Source organism: Protopterus annectens, chromosome 8.part0 (assembly GCF_019279795.1).
Source record: "Protopterus annectens isolate FY-2018-M chromosome 8.part0, PAN1.0, whole genome shotgun sequence".
NCBI lineage: Eukaryota > Metazoa > Chordata > Ceratodontiformes > Protopteridae > Protopterus > Protopterus annectens.
In genome coordinates this window covers 1,843,349,485-1,843,364,440 of record NC_056741.1, presented here as the reverse complement: position 1 = coordinate 1,843,364,440, position 14,956 = coordinate 1,843,349,485, and the positions used below count along the sequence as shown (strand labels likewise).

At 41.3% G+C, this 14,956-nt stretch overlaps 1 protein-coding gene across 4 annotated transcripts in view; it reads right to left on the bottom strand.

Annotated features, from left to right (window-relative positions):
- The window catches only part of NDRG4 (NDRG family member 4), a 1,570,634-nt gene that overhangs the window by 764,606 nt on the left and 791,072 nt on the right, over positions 1-14,956 (bottom strand). For 3 of the 4 annotated variants that reach the window (XM_044081333.1, XM_044081334.1, XM_044081336.1), the window contains exon 3: positions 1,400-1,444. The exons of the other annotated variant lie outside the window; for it this stretch is intronic. In XM_044081333.1, coding sequence (XP_043937268.1) covers positions 1,400-1,444 — 45 coding nt within the window. The remainder of the gene's footprint in view (positions 1-1,399; positions 1,445-14,956) is intronic. 4 annotated transcript variants of the gene reach the window in all.

The following is a 14,956-nucleotide window of genomic DNA, read 5'->3' as shown; positions in this document are numbered from 1 at the left end:
CAATGACAACAAAAACAAACAGCAGTTTATGATTATCAAACTCAAAACTGGGATGTCTACAAACATTGTTTTGCATAGAAAAGTTTTCTGAACCCATTAAGAAGGGGCTCCACCCTCCTGTCACCCGATGTACCAATAGCAACTTTAGAATCATGCCATGTCATCACAGGAACTGTTAGTTTGGTAAAATCACTGCAAAATTAACTCACTGAAGTCACTTTTTGTGAAACTCAGATTAAGATTTCTTGTAGGATCAAGCCTTCCCACCCATGTGAGTGGACACCATCACAACATATACACTTAGTCTATGGTTATATCCATCCATCCATTTACAAAAGCCCCTTTTTCCTATTTTTGCACATGGGCTCAGGGTGTCATTTCAAGAGTAACAATCATTGGATTAAAAAGCAAAGTGTCTTTCAACAAAATTCGTTTCTGGTATTAGAAGTTGCAAAAAGAGTGTTTATACTGCTTATAGGTTCCCACAACCTCCTGAGTCTGCACAGACGAAGAAAAATGAATACTTGTAATTCCTGTTTTTCAATGTTACATGACTTTGAATTGTAATATGTGATGAGTCCCAGCCAGTCAGATGGAAATGCAGGAATGCCTACCACCAACCCCCACTCCCGCAAAAGCATTTTTAAAACATTTATTTAGAATCCATACATCTGCTGTTTGAACTGATGCCATGCACTTGATTTTGAATAATGCAGTTTTAAACATCTGCCTTATTCAAGATGTTTGAATCTGGATGTTTTTCTTTTGCAAGGTGAAAGTTGGGTACTTTAAGTAGGACTGACAAGAGGATATAGCAGGAACTTGCACACTAAATAACCTTTTCAGAAAATAGAAACAGAATCAAACTTAATTCAGACAACATGAAGTGAATTGAAAAAAGGGAATGATTTTTTTCATGTCCTTCGCTGTTCACCTTCCAAGAAAGCAATCATTTTTTTTCTAAGAAACTTTGCTGAAAACTAAACACCTGTCTTCATTAGGATTTTCAGTATACCTCTGACTTAAAGAAATCATTAAAATTATCTCTGTTTGCTATTCTACACTACAGCATGGCTCCAGAGTAACAATTTGTACTGAAATTGATATGTACGAATATAAAACAGCACAACGCAGCGTGGCTTCAGTTTACAAAACAGACCTTTTAACCTGTGAGTTATATATTGTAGAGGTACTCAGCAAGAACCATGCTGACATGTGCGAAGCACAAGCAATGTTTATTAGTTTAGGAATAACTTGGAACTGAAGGCAGGCAGGTCTCATGCAAAATGCAGACAGTACACATAATCTAATGAAGATGGTAATGAGGAAAGCGAGCAGATCACAATGGGAACAAATAATAAATGCATACTGATGCACAGAATAAAAAGGCTGCCTGTACCTTCCATTCGGAGTCAGCTGAAGAGAGGAAAGTGTCGGTATTCTCCTAAAAAAAGAGATGCGAATAAATATAAAGCACAGGGACTCCCATGTCCAGTAGCTCTCACTCACGATAACTGTCAGAAAGAATATTTTATGGCCCTTAATCAAAAATAACTGTTTTAAAACCAGGCAGCCAGACTGAACATATTTTTTTAACAAGAGCTAGAATAAAACAAATCACATTTAACCATGCAAACAATGATACAGTAATGTGAAATTGTTTAATAATACAACCAACCAGCAGTATGTTATTGTTTCTATAGAACTATTAACATTATTGGAAAATGGTATCATACTTATCAAATCTGCCTTTCTCTTTTCATGCACAGTGTAAAAATGCAAAACATTCTTATTTTATAACTTTCATCAAGTGTACAAATCTTTGCCTAATGCCGTTTTGATAACTGCCTCTTCTCTACAGAAAAACAACTATACTAAATCAGTTAGGAAATGCGTACATTCTGGTGAACAAGACATCTCCGCCAATAATGTAACTGACCAATGGCCAATATACATTGAGAAACAGTCAGTATGTGGCTATACTGTTGTCTGTCTTAACAATGCACAACTGTTAGCTTCACTCCACACCTTAGCACTCATAACTCATCTAACTGATCTAACTTTCGGTTTTTACTTCACCCTGAAACAGTCAGAAGAACGCCTATTTAATATTACATGAAAATGTCCTGCATACATTCATTTTCAATAAAATCTGTATTAAATCTTCTATGATAGCAAATGGTTCCTAATTCTGCACTGACATGAATGGAGTTGTAGTACAGAGGGACAGTGTACAGACCAATGACTAGAATTAGTTGTAAACAGGGACACTATGCTGACAAAACGCTGGACAGGGTTCCACTGAAGGTCAATATATTGATGGCTGACACATCTGGGGATATATGGAGGGCTCAGGTGTTCACTAGTCTCAGAACTCAGTTTGTAAGGAGGGTCCATGTGCTGGCCTTTTACAGAACTGAGGTTATATAGAGGGCCTGGTCAGTCACAGAACTGGGGCTGAAAAGGAGGACACTGAAGTAATAACTGCTACAATGGAGAACAATACAGAGGATATTTGAGACATGGAAAAAATTAATCTCAGGATTAAATATATATATATATATATATATATATATATATATATATATATATCTAAATCATTACATAAAAAAACTCAAACTATTGAAAACCTATTTAACACCAGCTCTAGGATCACACAGCTGTGGGTAAAGGGCAAATTCCAATTTTCATTTTGAGTTTTTAGTCAAATTAATGGAACTTATATGTATGTGTGTCTGTGTGTGTGTTTGTGTGTGTGTGTGTGTGTGTGTGTGTGTGTGTGTGTGTGTGTGTGTGTGTGTGTGTGTGTATACCCATATATATATATATATATATATATATATATATATATATATATATATATATATGAGTGTGTGTGTGTGTGTGTGTGTACATATCTACAGCTATCTATGTATCTGTAGATATACATACACAGATGTATATGGGTTTCCTGTAACCTACTGAGACGGCAACTTTTCATAAGGAAAAAAGACAGTATAGTGTTTTGAAAATCAGCTGATCTCATGCTTCATTTCATGCAAGATTATAGTACAGCAGGGATTGGGGAATTTACCCTTCACACTGTATTATAATCTCAGAGTTAGTCCACGTAATTAGCAGGTGATGTGAGGGCTGGGGGCTTGTTCCCTGGGGAAAAAAAAGAGATTTTTTTTTTTTTCAAATTTTTGTTATTTGAGATAGTGTGTATTCAAATCTTTGTGAGTCAAAATCTTTTAAGCATTGATACTTTGATCATCTGTCATAGACTGTATATAATGTGTGTGTGTGTGTGTGTGTGTGTGTGTGTGTGTGTGTGTGTGTGTGTGTGTGTGTGTGTGTGTGTAGATACCCACATCATCAGTAAACCTACAGCATGGCTGCACTGTTTCACCACACCACATATTAAATCACAATGGTTAATGTAAGCCATATTTGACCATGCTTCTTCACTAAAAGAAGTACTGACTACAAATGGCTAATTGCAGTCTCATGCCAGGAATTCAGTGACAACACAGTAGGAACAACAGACAGATGAAAATATAGACAGATAGATAGATAGATAGATAGATAGATAGATAGATAGATAGATAGATAGATAGATACATAGATACATAGATAGATAAATAGCTAGAGATAGACATAGATATATAGTGATATACATTTACATCAACAAGTAGATTGGTGTATTGCAGATGAATGGAGGAATTCCAAAGAGCATTCAATAATACATATAAAACATGTTTTAATACATATAAATATAAATTGCATGGCATATTGGTGACAACTGAGCAAAAACAGCACTTTAAATTGTAAGGCTAAGATAGGTGCAAGGTGGGAGGGTAATGGGAATCAGCTGCAAGAAGAGGTATTTTAGGTCCATTGCCTTGCTGAGATGAACAGGAATGCTATCCCATGCTGAGAGGTGAAGGGAGAACACAAATGTTGCTCTATACTGAAAAGATGAAAAGGGATGAACACAAGCATTGCTCCATATTGAAAACAGGATAGGAATGCTTGATGGCAAAAACTGAACTATCAGTTCTGTCTTCAGCTTTGAAAAATTATTCATAAAGTAGTGTCATAATTGTTAACTAAACTTTAGAATGTGAAAGACTGGAATCCCTCTCTCTTGTCTACTGCAAGAAAGTTTGCTTTTATCCTTGCATATAACCCGGGGCAGGATTCACAAAGCCTCCGTGTAAGAGTTACAAGGCTTACACGGAGGCTGCAGTTAAACGGTGTGACGTCAGCATGCCATGCATATTCATGAGGGCATGCTGACTCACACCCAAGGCTAACACGGTCCGTGTAAGAAAGTAGGGGGCGTGTCCATAGGACAAGCCCTGCAAATGGACATGCCCCCAGAAGAGTAACAGTTCCGAAAGTAAACCCCCACAACAGAGTCCGCGTAAATGTCAATAAACACAACACAACACATGCCCCCACAGACTATAAACATAAAATGTAAAAATGAACATGTATATATTTTTTATAAGTTTTAAAGATGTTTGCCCGTGATTGAGCTCGTTTGCACGAGCGTGCCCGTCGCTTAGCCACAGTTAGCAGTCAGTGAAAAAGCATATAAGATCTAAATATGCAAAGTAAGCCAAGAAGCAATAGCGTAGCGGTAGAGACGTTGGCTGAAAAGGAGGCAGTCATGGTTCGAGCCCCCACATCATCAATTTTTATTTTTAGTGAAATAAGCACGAAACAATTCCCTGACATATATATACATATATAAAATTATTTTTATGTAAAATGTAATGAAAAGGGCCATGTATTATGAAGAAATGTGTGATAAAAAAAAAAAAAGTCAGAAGTGCCTATAGCTGAGCTACACTCTAACAAGCTGAGTATATCTGCCTGTAGGTGAGCAGTGGTTTAACAGGTGTAAAATGAGTGCCTGGGCTTGAGCAGCGTTTTAACACACTGAAACTGTGTGCCCGTAGCTGAGCTGAGCGTAATATGCATGCTGACAGCCAAACGACGTGTAAACCAGCGTAACCCGTTTGCGTGGAGCTGCGCACCGCGCCAACAAGCTAACCGGCGGGCAACGTTGAGCAAGCTGTATCAAAACTGCCTTTACACAGACACACCTCCTAGCCTGTGTAGACAGTCATAAAATATAAAAAGCAATGGCCAGGCTCAAACTCAGGATACCATGCACCATAGTCAAAGTACTGAACCACTAAGCCATGACAGTTACTCTTAGAAATGCAGTAATAGCATATATATAGCAATGAATGGAAAGAGAAGCATGACAAAGCAGGTTTTGTGAAGCTGATACATTTCCAAAATGGCCAATCACAGATAAGTGCGGGAAAAACGGCATATACAAGCCCCATAGGCGGGAATACACAGCATAACTGATTGTGGAACCGATTTGCAGTCAGGATGGCAGGTGTAGGAGAGGGTAGTTGCTTCCAAGCACAGAGGTGGGGCATTGAGGAGTCCAAATATATGGTTTGGCTCCTCGTCCACGATCATGAGGCCCAACTCATGCAGGGCCAGGTCCTGTGGGGAGCATACAAGGCTGAGGCATGGGACCAGTTGGCACATGATCTCACCAGTGCCACAGGAATACCAAGGACTGGTGAACAGGTCCGTCACCACCATGCGGACCTGAAGAGATGGAAGCAGGACCAACTGAACCGTTGTATCCAGGAGGCCCGGCAAATGCCCAACGCCCCACTACTGAGTAAGTTACATGTAATTATTTATGTAGAAAGTTAACCTAGCTGATATTATGGAGATGTGTATTCCAATATTACTTAATTTATATTGCAGCTGCAGGTGTCCATTCCGCAAATCATCGAGCCTATGCCGATAGGCTTGTGCGGTTGCGCTACCACGCAGGTTAGTAATTCTCTCCCTGTAACTGTTAAAAATATAAGTATGACAGCTTGCAAAAGAGTGCAGTGTAGTCACCTATTAATAAAAAGTGCAAGTAACAGTGTAAGAGAGATTCTGCTAGTACTGTGTGATTACATAAGTGTGATGCAGCCTGTAATCCAAAAATAAAAATGAAACAAGTCTGAAATAAAGATGTTCCACCTGTAATATAATAGTACATAACCTGCAGCAGGCTGGAAATTACAGCTACACAAGCTGAGTAAAACACATGTGTGAAATATATCCCTGTTTAAATTGTGAAACATGACACAAGTGAGACTATTGGAAAGGATTGTTTTAACCAAGTAAAACATGTCAATAAAGCCTAGAATTAAGTACCATCCTGAATTGTAAAAATAAAACAAGTGAGAGTGTGAGAAAGAGGTATGAATCCACCAATAAAGTTGTAATAATTCCTGAATAAAGTATACTGCAGTCAGTACAGAATGAAATGAATGTGACAGGCACAACCAAACAGTGAAATGTGTGGAATAAAGTACAGAAGCAGGAATGTGTGTCCCACAATTTGGATATGTTGCTGTCAGTTTGCAATATGCAGATAGTATGATTGTATGAAATACCAAACATCCACAGTTGTCTAGAGCCATATAAAGCAAATGTAGCAGGATGCTGTAGCTGAACAGAGCCAGATATGAATGTGTATTAATAAAAATGAAATGTATATTAATGTAGCAGTAACATTCCTATCACCAACATGCATAAGCTTACACATAGGAAACTGTAGTCAGACCTGTAGTGTGTATATATCTGCAGCTAGTAGAAATGTGCAGCATATGTATAGGTATTTAAAGTTGTTAATGTAATATTTCTTCACCCTACCCTATAACCACAAATAATCCATTCCACATGAAATGGGTATGTGTATTCACAATTAACTCTCCTGGACATTTGTCCTGTTGGTTCATACATATTTGCATGTACGTTGATGCATGTGCCCTGTTCATACATCCAAACCTGATGGCCTGTTGCCATCAATCAACCCTGCATGTTGTTGGATTGTGTATTATTGTTGTTCAAATTATGCATGTGTTATGCTTGCTGTTCCATGGCTTGAATTTATGGGTGTTTGGTTAATGGGAATACTAATGCATGCTGTTACAACTAATTGTGAATGGTATTGTACATTACTAACCCAAACTGTCATAAAATAATGCAAAACATAGGATGACAGGGAAGGCGGGTTCTAGCGGACCCACCTCTCCCACCTCAGCTGGCGAGTGCACCTGGCAGTAGTGCCCAGGCCAGACCCTCCTCCAGTGGCCCTGTGCCACCTGCGGGTGGAAGCGCTGCAGGGGATGGGGCTCATCCCCCATCTGCAAGTGTGGCCGGAGGAGAACATCCACTCACCCTCCGTAGTGTCCGGACTGTGGTGCATAGGGAGATCAGGCACGCTGTGCTTGGGCCCCTACACCAGCTTGAGGCATGGGTGGCACAACTCATGGACGTGCCTGCTGCCCATCCTACACAGCCCCCAGCACAGCCCCATCCTGGGCAGTGAAGGCACAGTGGCAACTGCCCATGGGTAAGGATCTCAGTTCCACTGTTGCCATCTGTGGGCTCATGGGCTTGAGATATCCAAACATCCGCCCCGTCAATTGTGTATCCCCCCCACATGTGTCATACACCACCCCTGTATGCGTCTTGTTTGTCTTGTCTGTTAACCTCCCCTACCTACCTCCCCAGCTATACCGACTTCCTGTACCTGACATACCACTCTCACCTGAAAAAAAAAAAAAAGGGCACTCTGTACCCACAAAAAAATTACGCCCCATTCATAGCTGCCCATTTTGCATACATGTCTGCTGGACATGTAAACTGGCAATTACAATTGGCTGTACAACAAATATTGTTGTCCTCACACCTCTCTCAAGGGTGGAAGGTTTCAAATTTCACACCAAATTACAAACATATGTACAGCTGTTGCTGATGAAGAAATGGGCAGCTATGGGCCTTTCCTACATCCCTCCTGCAAAACCTGAGCTTGTTTTCATACTGTCCTACCCTCTTTGTGCCCCCTTTATCACCACTTTCCTAGCTCCCCATTTTCTTTTCTTTAAAAGAAAATAGCGTGGATGTGCACGAAAGTAAGCACTTTTAAGCAGTAGTAAGCGGGACTGGGCTTCTGTGTGCTTAGCTAAGCATGTGTGCGCGAAGCTAAGTGGCAGAGCGCATGCGTGAGCTCCACGCAAACCAGCGCTAACCCGCTTACAACTGCTTAAAAGTGCCTTAGTCACTCTGAATGACAAGGCCTATAGTTTTCTCAGCAGCAAAATAAAATACCTCTGTCAGTCTCGAACCCAGGACCTTGGGTACACTAGTCTGCATGACTTACCACTAAGCCATGACTGCTGTACAAGAACATTGTGCTGAAAGAAATATATCATGAAATAGTAGGAATTAATGTAAAGGGAATATAGCATGTCTAGTACACAAAGCATGTCATGTATATTTAGTGTCAAATCTAGTGGAATTGTAAAATAGTACTGTGTGAAGAGAAACATCCATGCTAGTTGGTAGCTAGTAGGTAATAATGTCACAGTAGCATCTGCCAAGCCACACATACTCACAGCAGGATAAACACTGCCATAGTTGAATAGTTAAGAGCCCAGACATAGCAACTGTGACTGAGTTACAGGGATGTCCCTGATGTGAAAACAAATGTCAACTGTGCCCCACTGACATCCTGTGAAATTTACTAACAGTAGGCATAAAGGTGTTACTACATATGCAATGGTAACTATGAATTACTGAAAGTATGCACCACTTGCACGTCACAAATGGTGTAGTAATACATATGCTCTAAATAACCCACAGTCACAACTGCAGAATATCAGATTATTTCAGTGGATTATCCCACCGATATGTACCATTCCATGAGGCTGATAAAAGATGCACATGAGAGTATCTGAGGCTTGCTCAGCAGCATGATCAAATACCCTTGTAAGTGTCAAGGCCCACACCATGGCCAGACCACACTGCATGCAGTAACACCCTACCACAACAAACACATAGGGAATTGCTGCCCAAACAGATATAGCAAGCATTATAAGCTGTGAATGTAAATGGAAAATAGGAAAGCCATAGCAACACATTACAGGAAAGACAGCTAGCAGGCATACAAGGAGTGAATGTAAAGGGCAAATATTGAAGCCATAGCAACAGATTGCAAGAGCCACTGCTATATACCAGTTACACCACAATTCCCACAGGAAAGCACACACACCCATATACACAGTATTACTAGTCGTAGGTGTCAGTTTACATACCCATGGAGAAGAGGAAACTGGAGGAAGGAATACTCAGCTTACAGTACAACATGCATTGCAGTGTCTACAACACAGCCTGAAATATGAGAGACATACCAACCCTTACACTCACAGAACAGTGTCCACAGCAAACCAGCATGGTCCCCACCCTGATAATCTGAAAGGGCTACGCCTACCTAACAGACCTTTCTATAGCACTGTCCTGAAATCACAGTGAGAACTGCAATCACTACACAACAGGCTGCATGCAATTAGTAAATGCTGGCTAACAACTGGTGCAGAGGCCATCACATGGACATGTGCAGATACCTACAAAAGCATTCTGTACTCCCACTCCACACATGCAATACTTTCATTGCACCCTCTGGAGATAGAGACAGAGAGAGAGAAAGAGAAAGAGAAAGAGAAAGAGAAAGAGAAAGAGAAAGAAATAAAAAAATAAAAAAAAAAACTAACAACAAAACAAACAAGCTGACAGCAGGCCAAGTAACTGAAAGCCTACGCAAACAGCTGCAACAAACACAGGTAATGTAAAGTACTAATATAATAGTCTACATACTGTGAACCCTCCATATGTGTTAATGGTCTGTATCTATGTATATGAAGATGTGCATAGGGCTGGGGACATACTGCAACTGTCACTGAAGGCTGTACATACATATGTATGTGAAGGTAGTTATGTGCACATAGCAATGTAGGTTGTAGTGCAATGTACAATGTAGGTTGTACAGTAATGGATGTTCATCAGTACGTTACTGTGTGTATACATATGTGAAACTACAAAGGATTATATATATATCTATCATGTGTATACGTATGTATATCGAGATATGTATGTATATATATATATATATATATATATATATATATATATATATATATATATAATATGCATATATGTATACATAGATAGAGAGGGATGTAGAAATACATAGACATATATAGTTTCACAGTGTCATAGTTTAGTACTAGGCTATCTGCAGACAGTGTACAGAATATATTTAGAAAACTGTGCCTCTGTATAGTAGTGACACAGTGAAGACCCCCTTACATAATAGCATTAGTTTACTGTGCCTCTGTCTAGTAGTGACACAGAGATGACCCTGGTGTAAACCTATGATCTCCCATCCACTCATCAAGAATTCACATGAAGAGAGTCAGTGAGAGGCTCCGTCTAACATGAACTGGGAGTCTGTTCCAAAGTATGGGAAGCCTCTGAGTTATGAATCTGTCCCTACAGCATGTCCTATTCATATTTGTGCTGAGGTTTAAATCTGTAGCTCTTGTGGTTCTGATGGAATTGGATTTTATGAGGTGGAACATGTCCATCAATTCCTGATTGGACATGGCCTTGTACGTCAGGCACAGATCACCTCTAAGTAGGCAGTATGCTACGGAATACAGCTGGTGTTTCTTTAGTCTGGCAGCATATGACATTTGTTGGAGACCCTTGATCCTCTTGGTGAGGTACATATGGGGGTCTCCCTAGCTGTTGCAAGTGGCAGGTGAGATACATACCAAATGGGGCATAGTACACATTCATGGGCCTGATAAGGGAGGAGTATAGGGGTACAATGACCTCCTTTGATCTGGATATGAATCCCTTCATGATAAGGTGGGCAAGGTAGGCAGTCTATCCAACCACTTTGGCAACGTGGGTGTCAAATGAGAGGTCAGAATCGATTTGTGTCCCCAGGTCTCTGATTACTTTGTCTGTACTCAGTGGGTTACTGTCTATGTGATAATATGTGGGTACTTTGTGTTACCCAAAGGGATGACTATACATTATTTGGCATTCAGCTTAAGGCCATGACTCTGGCACCAGTTGTCCATTTCAGTGAGGCCTTTCTGTAGGATGTATGTGTCAGCTGGTGTATCGACTATGGCGCCTAGTGTGCAGTCATCTTTGAACTTTGTCAGCCACTACCCTCCCATGTTTGCTTTCACATCTGTGAAATAAATGCTGAACATGAGGGGTCCCAGGACAGAGTCCTGTGGGACACCACTTGTGACTGGCTCTGAGTCTGACATGGCACCAGCGATTTTGACTTCATGGTCTCTATCCTTTAGCCGGTTTGCAACCCATCTTGTGACATATGGATTTACATTTAAGCTGTTGAGCTTGTCTATGATACCGGAGTGGGGTATTGTGTCGAAAGATTTAGCCAAGTCCAGGTAGGCTCTATGGACTGCTGTGCCCTTGTCAATGGCTCTAGTGGCTGTTTTGAAAAGGTCAACCAGGTTCCAAAGGCAGGATCTGCCCTTTACAAAGCCAAACTGGGTGGGATCAAGTGTCTGTAAGTCCCCAATGTCTCTGTGTATGAGTTCCATAATGAGTCTTTCCATAGCTTTGCAGACCAGGCTGGTTAAGCTTATGGGGCGGTAGTTACCAGGGTCTGTAGAGGCGCCCCCTTTGTGGAGTGGGACTACTGTTGCTGTATGCCAGTGTTTGGGTATATATGCTGTAGTAAGGCTATGGTTAAATAGCATTTTATGTGCGGGTTTAGCTCCTCTTGGAGTTCACATAGCACGTAACCCAGGATACCGTCGGGTCCCATTGATGCTGTGTTTATAGCTTTGCTGAGGGCGGTTCTCAGCTGGACGTCTGAGATGACAGGGAGGTTACATTCAGCTGGGATAAGTAATTCCTCTTTGGGGGTGAGGGAGGGGAGAAATTTGCACTGAACCTGTCTGCCAGAATGTTGGCAATATCTGTGTGTTCAGTGTAGTTTTTGTCACTGTGAACTAACTCTGAACATATCTGAGGGTTTCCACCCAGGTTTCCAACATAGCAGAAGAAGGCCTCATGGTCATCTATAGTGTCCATAGCAATTTTCCTCTCAAAGTTGGCCTTGCATGTTTGTATGAGAGAACGTAGCTTTCTACTAGTGCTGATCTGAGATGCCTTATCTTTACGGGATTCTGCTCTGCCATGCAGTAGCTTCCTTCCTTTGTTATACAATTTGTTCATGGCTGGGGTCCACCAGACAAGACGCCTGCCCTTGGTGGAGAGGGTCTTGGTTTTATTTGGGATTGCATAATCCATGCATTCTTGGAGATGTCTGTAGAAAGCATTTGTGAAGGAGTCTGCATTGTGGGATGTGGTTTCCACTGGCCCAGTGGGCTTAAAGGATACCAACTCAGTTTTAAGAAGTGTAAAGTCGGCTTTTGAGAGGTTTCTCACTGTAGTCTATTGTGTTGTGGGTGGAGGTGGGAATATGTATATCCAGGGTGATTAGTTTGTGGTCAGATGTGACTAGTGAGGGGTATACTACCGGTGTGTAGCACATTGTCCCCATGTTTGTGATGATCAGGTCTAGTATATTATCTCCCCTTGTGGGAGAGGTGACTAGCTGTTCCATTGCATTTGAATTTATGAATTCCGGGAACATTTGGGCTAGGGTGTTTGGGCTAGAATAAAGCACCCAGTGTATGTTAGGGTAGTTGAAGCCTCCCAATATGATGTTGTTTGGTGGGACATTCATATCCTCCAATGTCTTCAGGAAGGCTGACTGGGGTTCCTGAGATTGGGAGGGTGGTCTGTAACATGCTACCAGTTGTATAGCAGTTTTGCCTACGGTTAATTGCACCTGGATGGTCTCTGATGCTTCAGGTGTTGTCACTAACCTGGAGGTGTGGGTGTCCTTGATGAATATGGAAACTCCCCCTCCCTTTTTGTTTTGGCCTGAGTTTTGGGGCCAAAAAGCATGATACGAGGTATAGCCTGGTACCGCAGGTGTGCTCTCAGGAGCCTTGAACCAGGTTTCACTTACTGCACAGACATCGAGATTGATAGAATATGTACATACAGATATATGTAATACCCACATACATATATAGATATATGTAGATACATATACATATACAGACAGATCTGACTGACAACAGATATGTTTGTATATGACTATCGCTCTCTCTCTCTGTCCCACCACCTGTCACCCTCTCTCTCCCTCTGTCTCTCTCTCCCCCTCTCTCCCCACATCTATATGTATATATCTATATCTATCTATAGATATATATATATATATATATATATATATATATATATATATATATATATATATATATATATATATATATATATATATACAGATATATACATATATATATATATATATATATACAGATATATACATATATATATATATATATATATATATATATATATATATATATATACATATATATACTGAGTGAGGCACATGTGTGCAGATGTATTGCAAGAGGTGCCTGGTGACAAAGGCATGGAGTGAACACCAGTGTGGATACTGGAGTACCATACCCCATTCCAAAACACTGACACCAGTAACCACCACATATGTGCATGCCTGCCCACCACTGCATGTGTCAGGGGGGAACAGGGGCAACAAGTGTACAATAGGCTCCCCATTGATATACACAGTGGCACACTAGTCCTGTAATACCTGTACATGGAATGTGTCAGCAGACACGGTGTGTCAGCTATGGACATGTAGGTCACTGTACCCCTAGGTCACTGTACCCCTCTACACCCCACAATGTCCTACACGGTATGTACCTCCAATGACAGCTACAGATATGGAGGAGGACACAGACATACGTAAGTAACTGTGTCAATGCACTCAAACACATTACCTATGCAGAGCGACTGACAAGACCACAGAGCGCACCCAGACTACCTACATAGAGGTTACCACTGATGGATATGCATAATTAGGTCACACCCATGACAGTTGTCCAACAACCATGGTAACACCTCCAACATCCACAACCCAAATTACCTATGTCTGTCATCCTTGTCACCACAGTATAGAGCACATGGTGGAGGTACAGGTCCCTACCCACAGATACGACATACCCTGGAGTAAACCACACAGAATTAAGAAGCAAGGCTCCCCATGAGAAGATGTCAGACATACCCCTGCTGAATGTTATGCAGATAGGTAATATGCCATATGAGTCACCCTGTGTAACTGTTTGACAGGAGCAGGTACGATCATATCACATGTGTCACAAGGGGCAGGATAGCATAACAGTATGCTACTGCAGGCCCAGGGCCAATAGCATACTACCTACCCAAGACACAATGCACACCCATGAACCCATTGCAAACCAAATATGTGAGGTGGAATGAGTGTGCCAGTGACTGGGAGCATGTTATGTACTGGTGTGATTGCTCACCATGACTGTCTGTCTGTCATGGCAGTGTGTGTCCTTGGTGTGAGGCCAGAGACAGATGTGTGAGGTATTGCGATCAACACATACTACATTGCCATATGTTGTGCCGTGTTACCCTGTATGTGACTGTGGTGTAGGTAGGGTTATGGCAAGTAAGAGTAGTGTGCATTCCCAGTGAAATATGTAACTTGCATTGCATGCAGTGCATGGGTTGATAATGTTCCCCATACAGTACCTTGATACAAACCCCCAGTGTGAGGTTGTGCATTGGACCTGAACCAGTGTGCTGACTGCTGCAGTATACTAGTCTGTCATATGGAGTGTGCCAGGTACTGTTTTACAGTTGTCGGCTGAGCACTGATATCTGGTCATTTACATGTGTATCCCCTAATAGACAGACAGATGCTATATATGGGGTTAAGTTGTATCACTATAGTCGAGTATTATGTGTATTATGTGTGCCATAGTTTGCTGACATATATTGCTGACATATTTACCTTCTCCTTTTCAGGGCTATGGTTCACCAGCGAAACCCTGTGTACTCCGCTGCAGAGGAGGAAGAGATACACCAGAGCCTGGTGTGGGATTTCGCAATATTCTTTTCCCGCACCAGCCAGAAT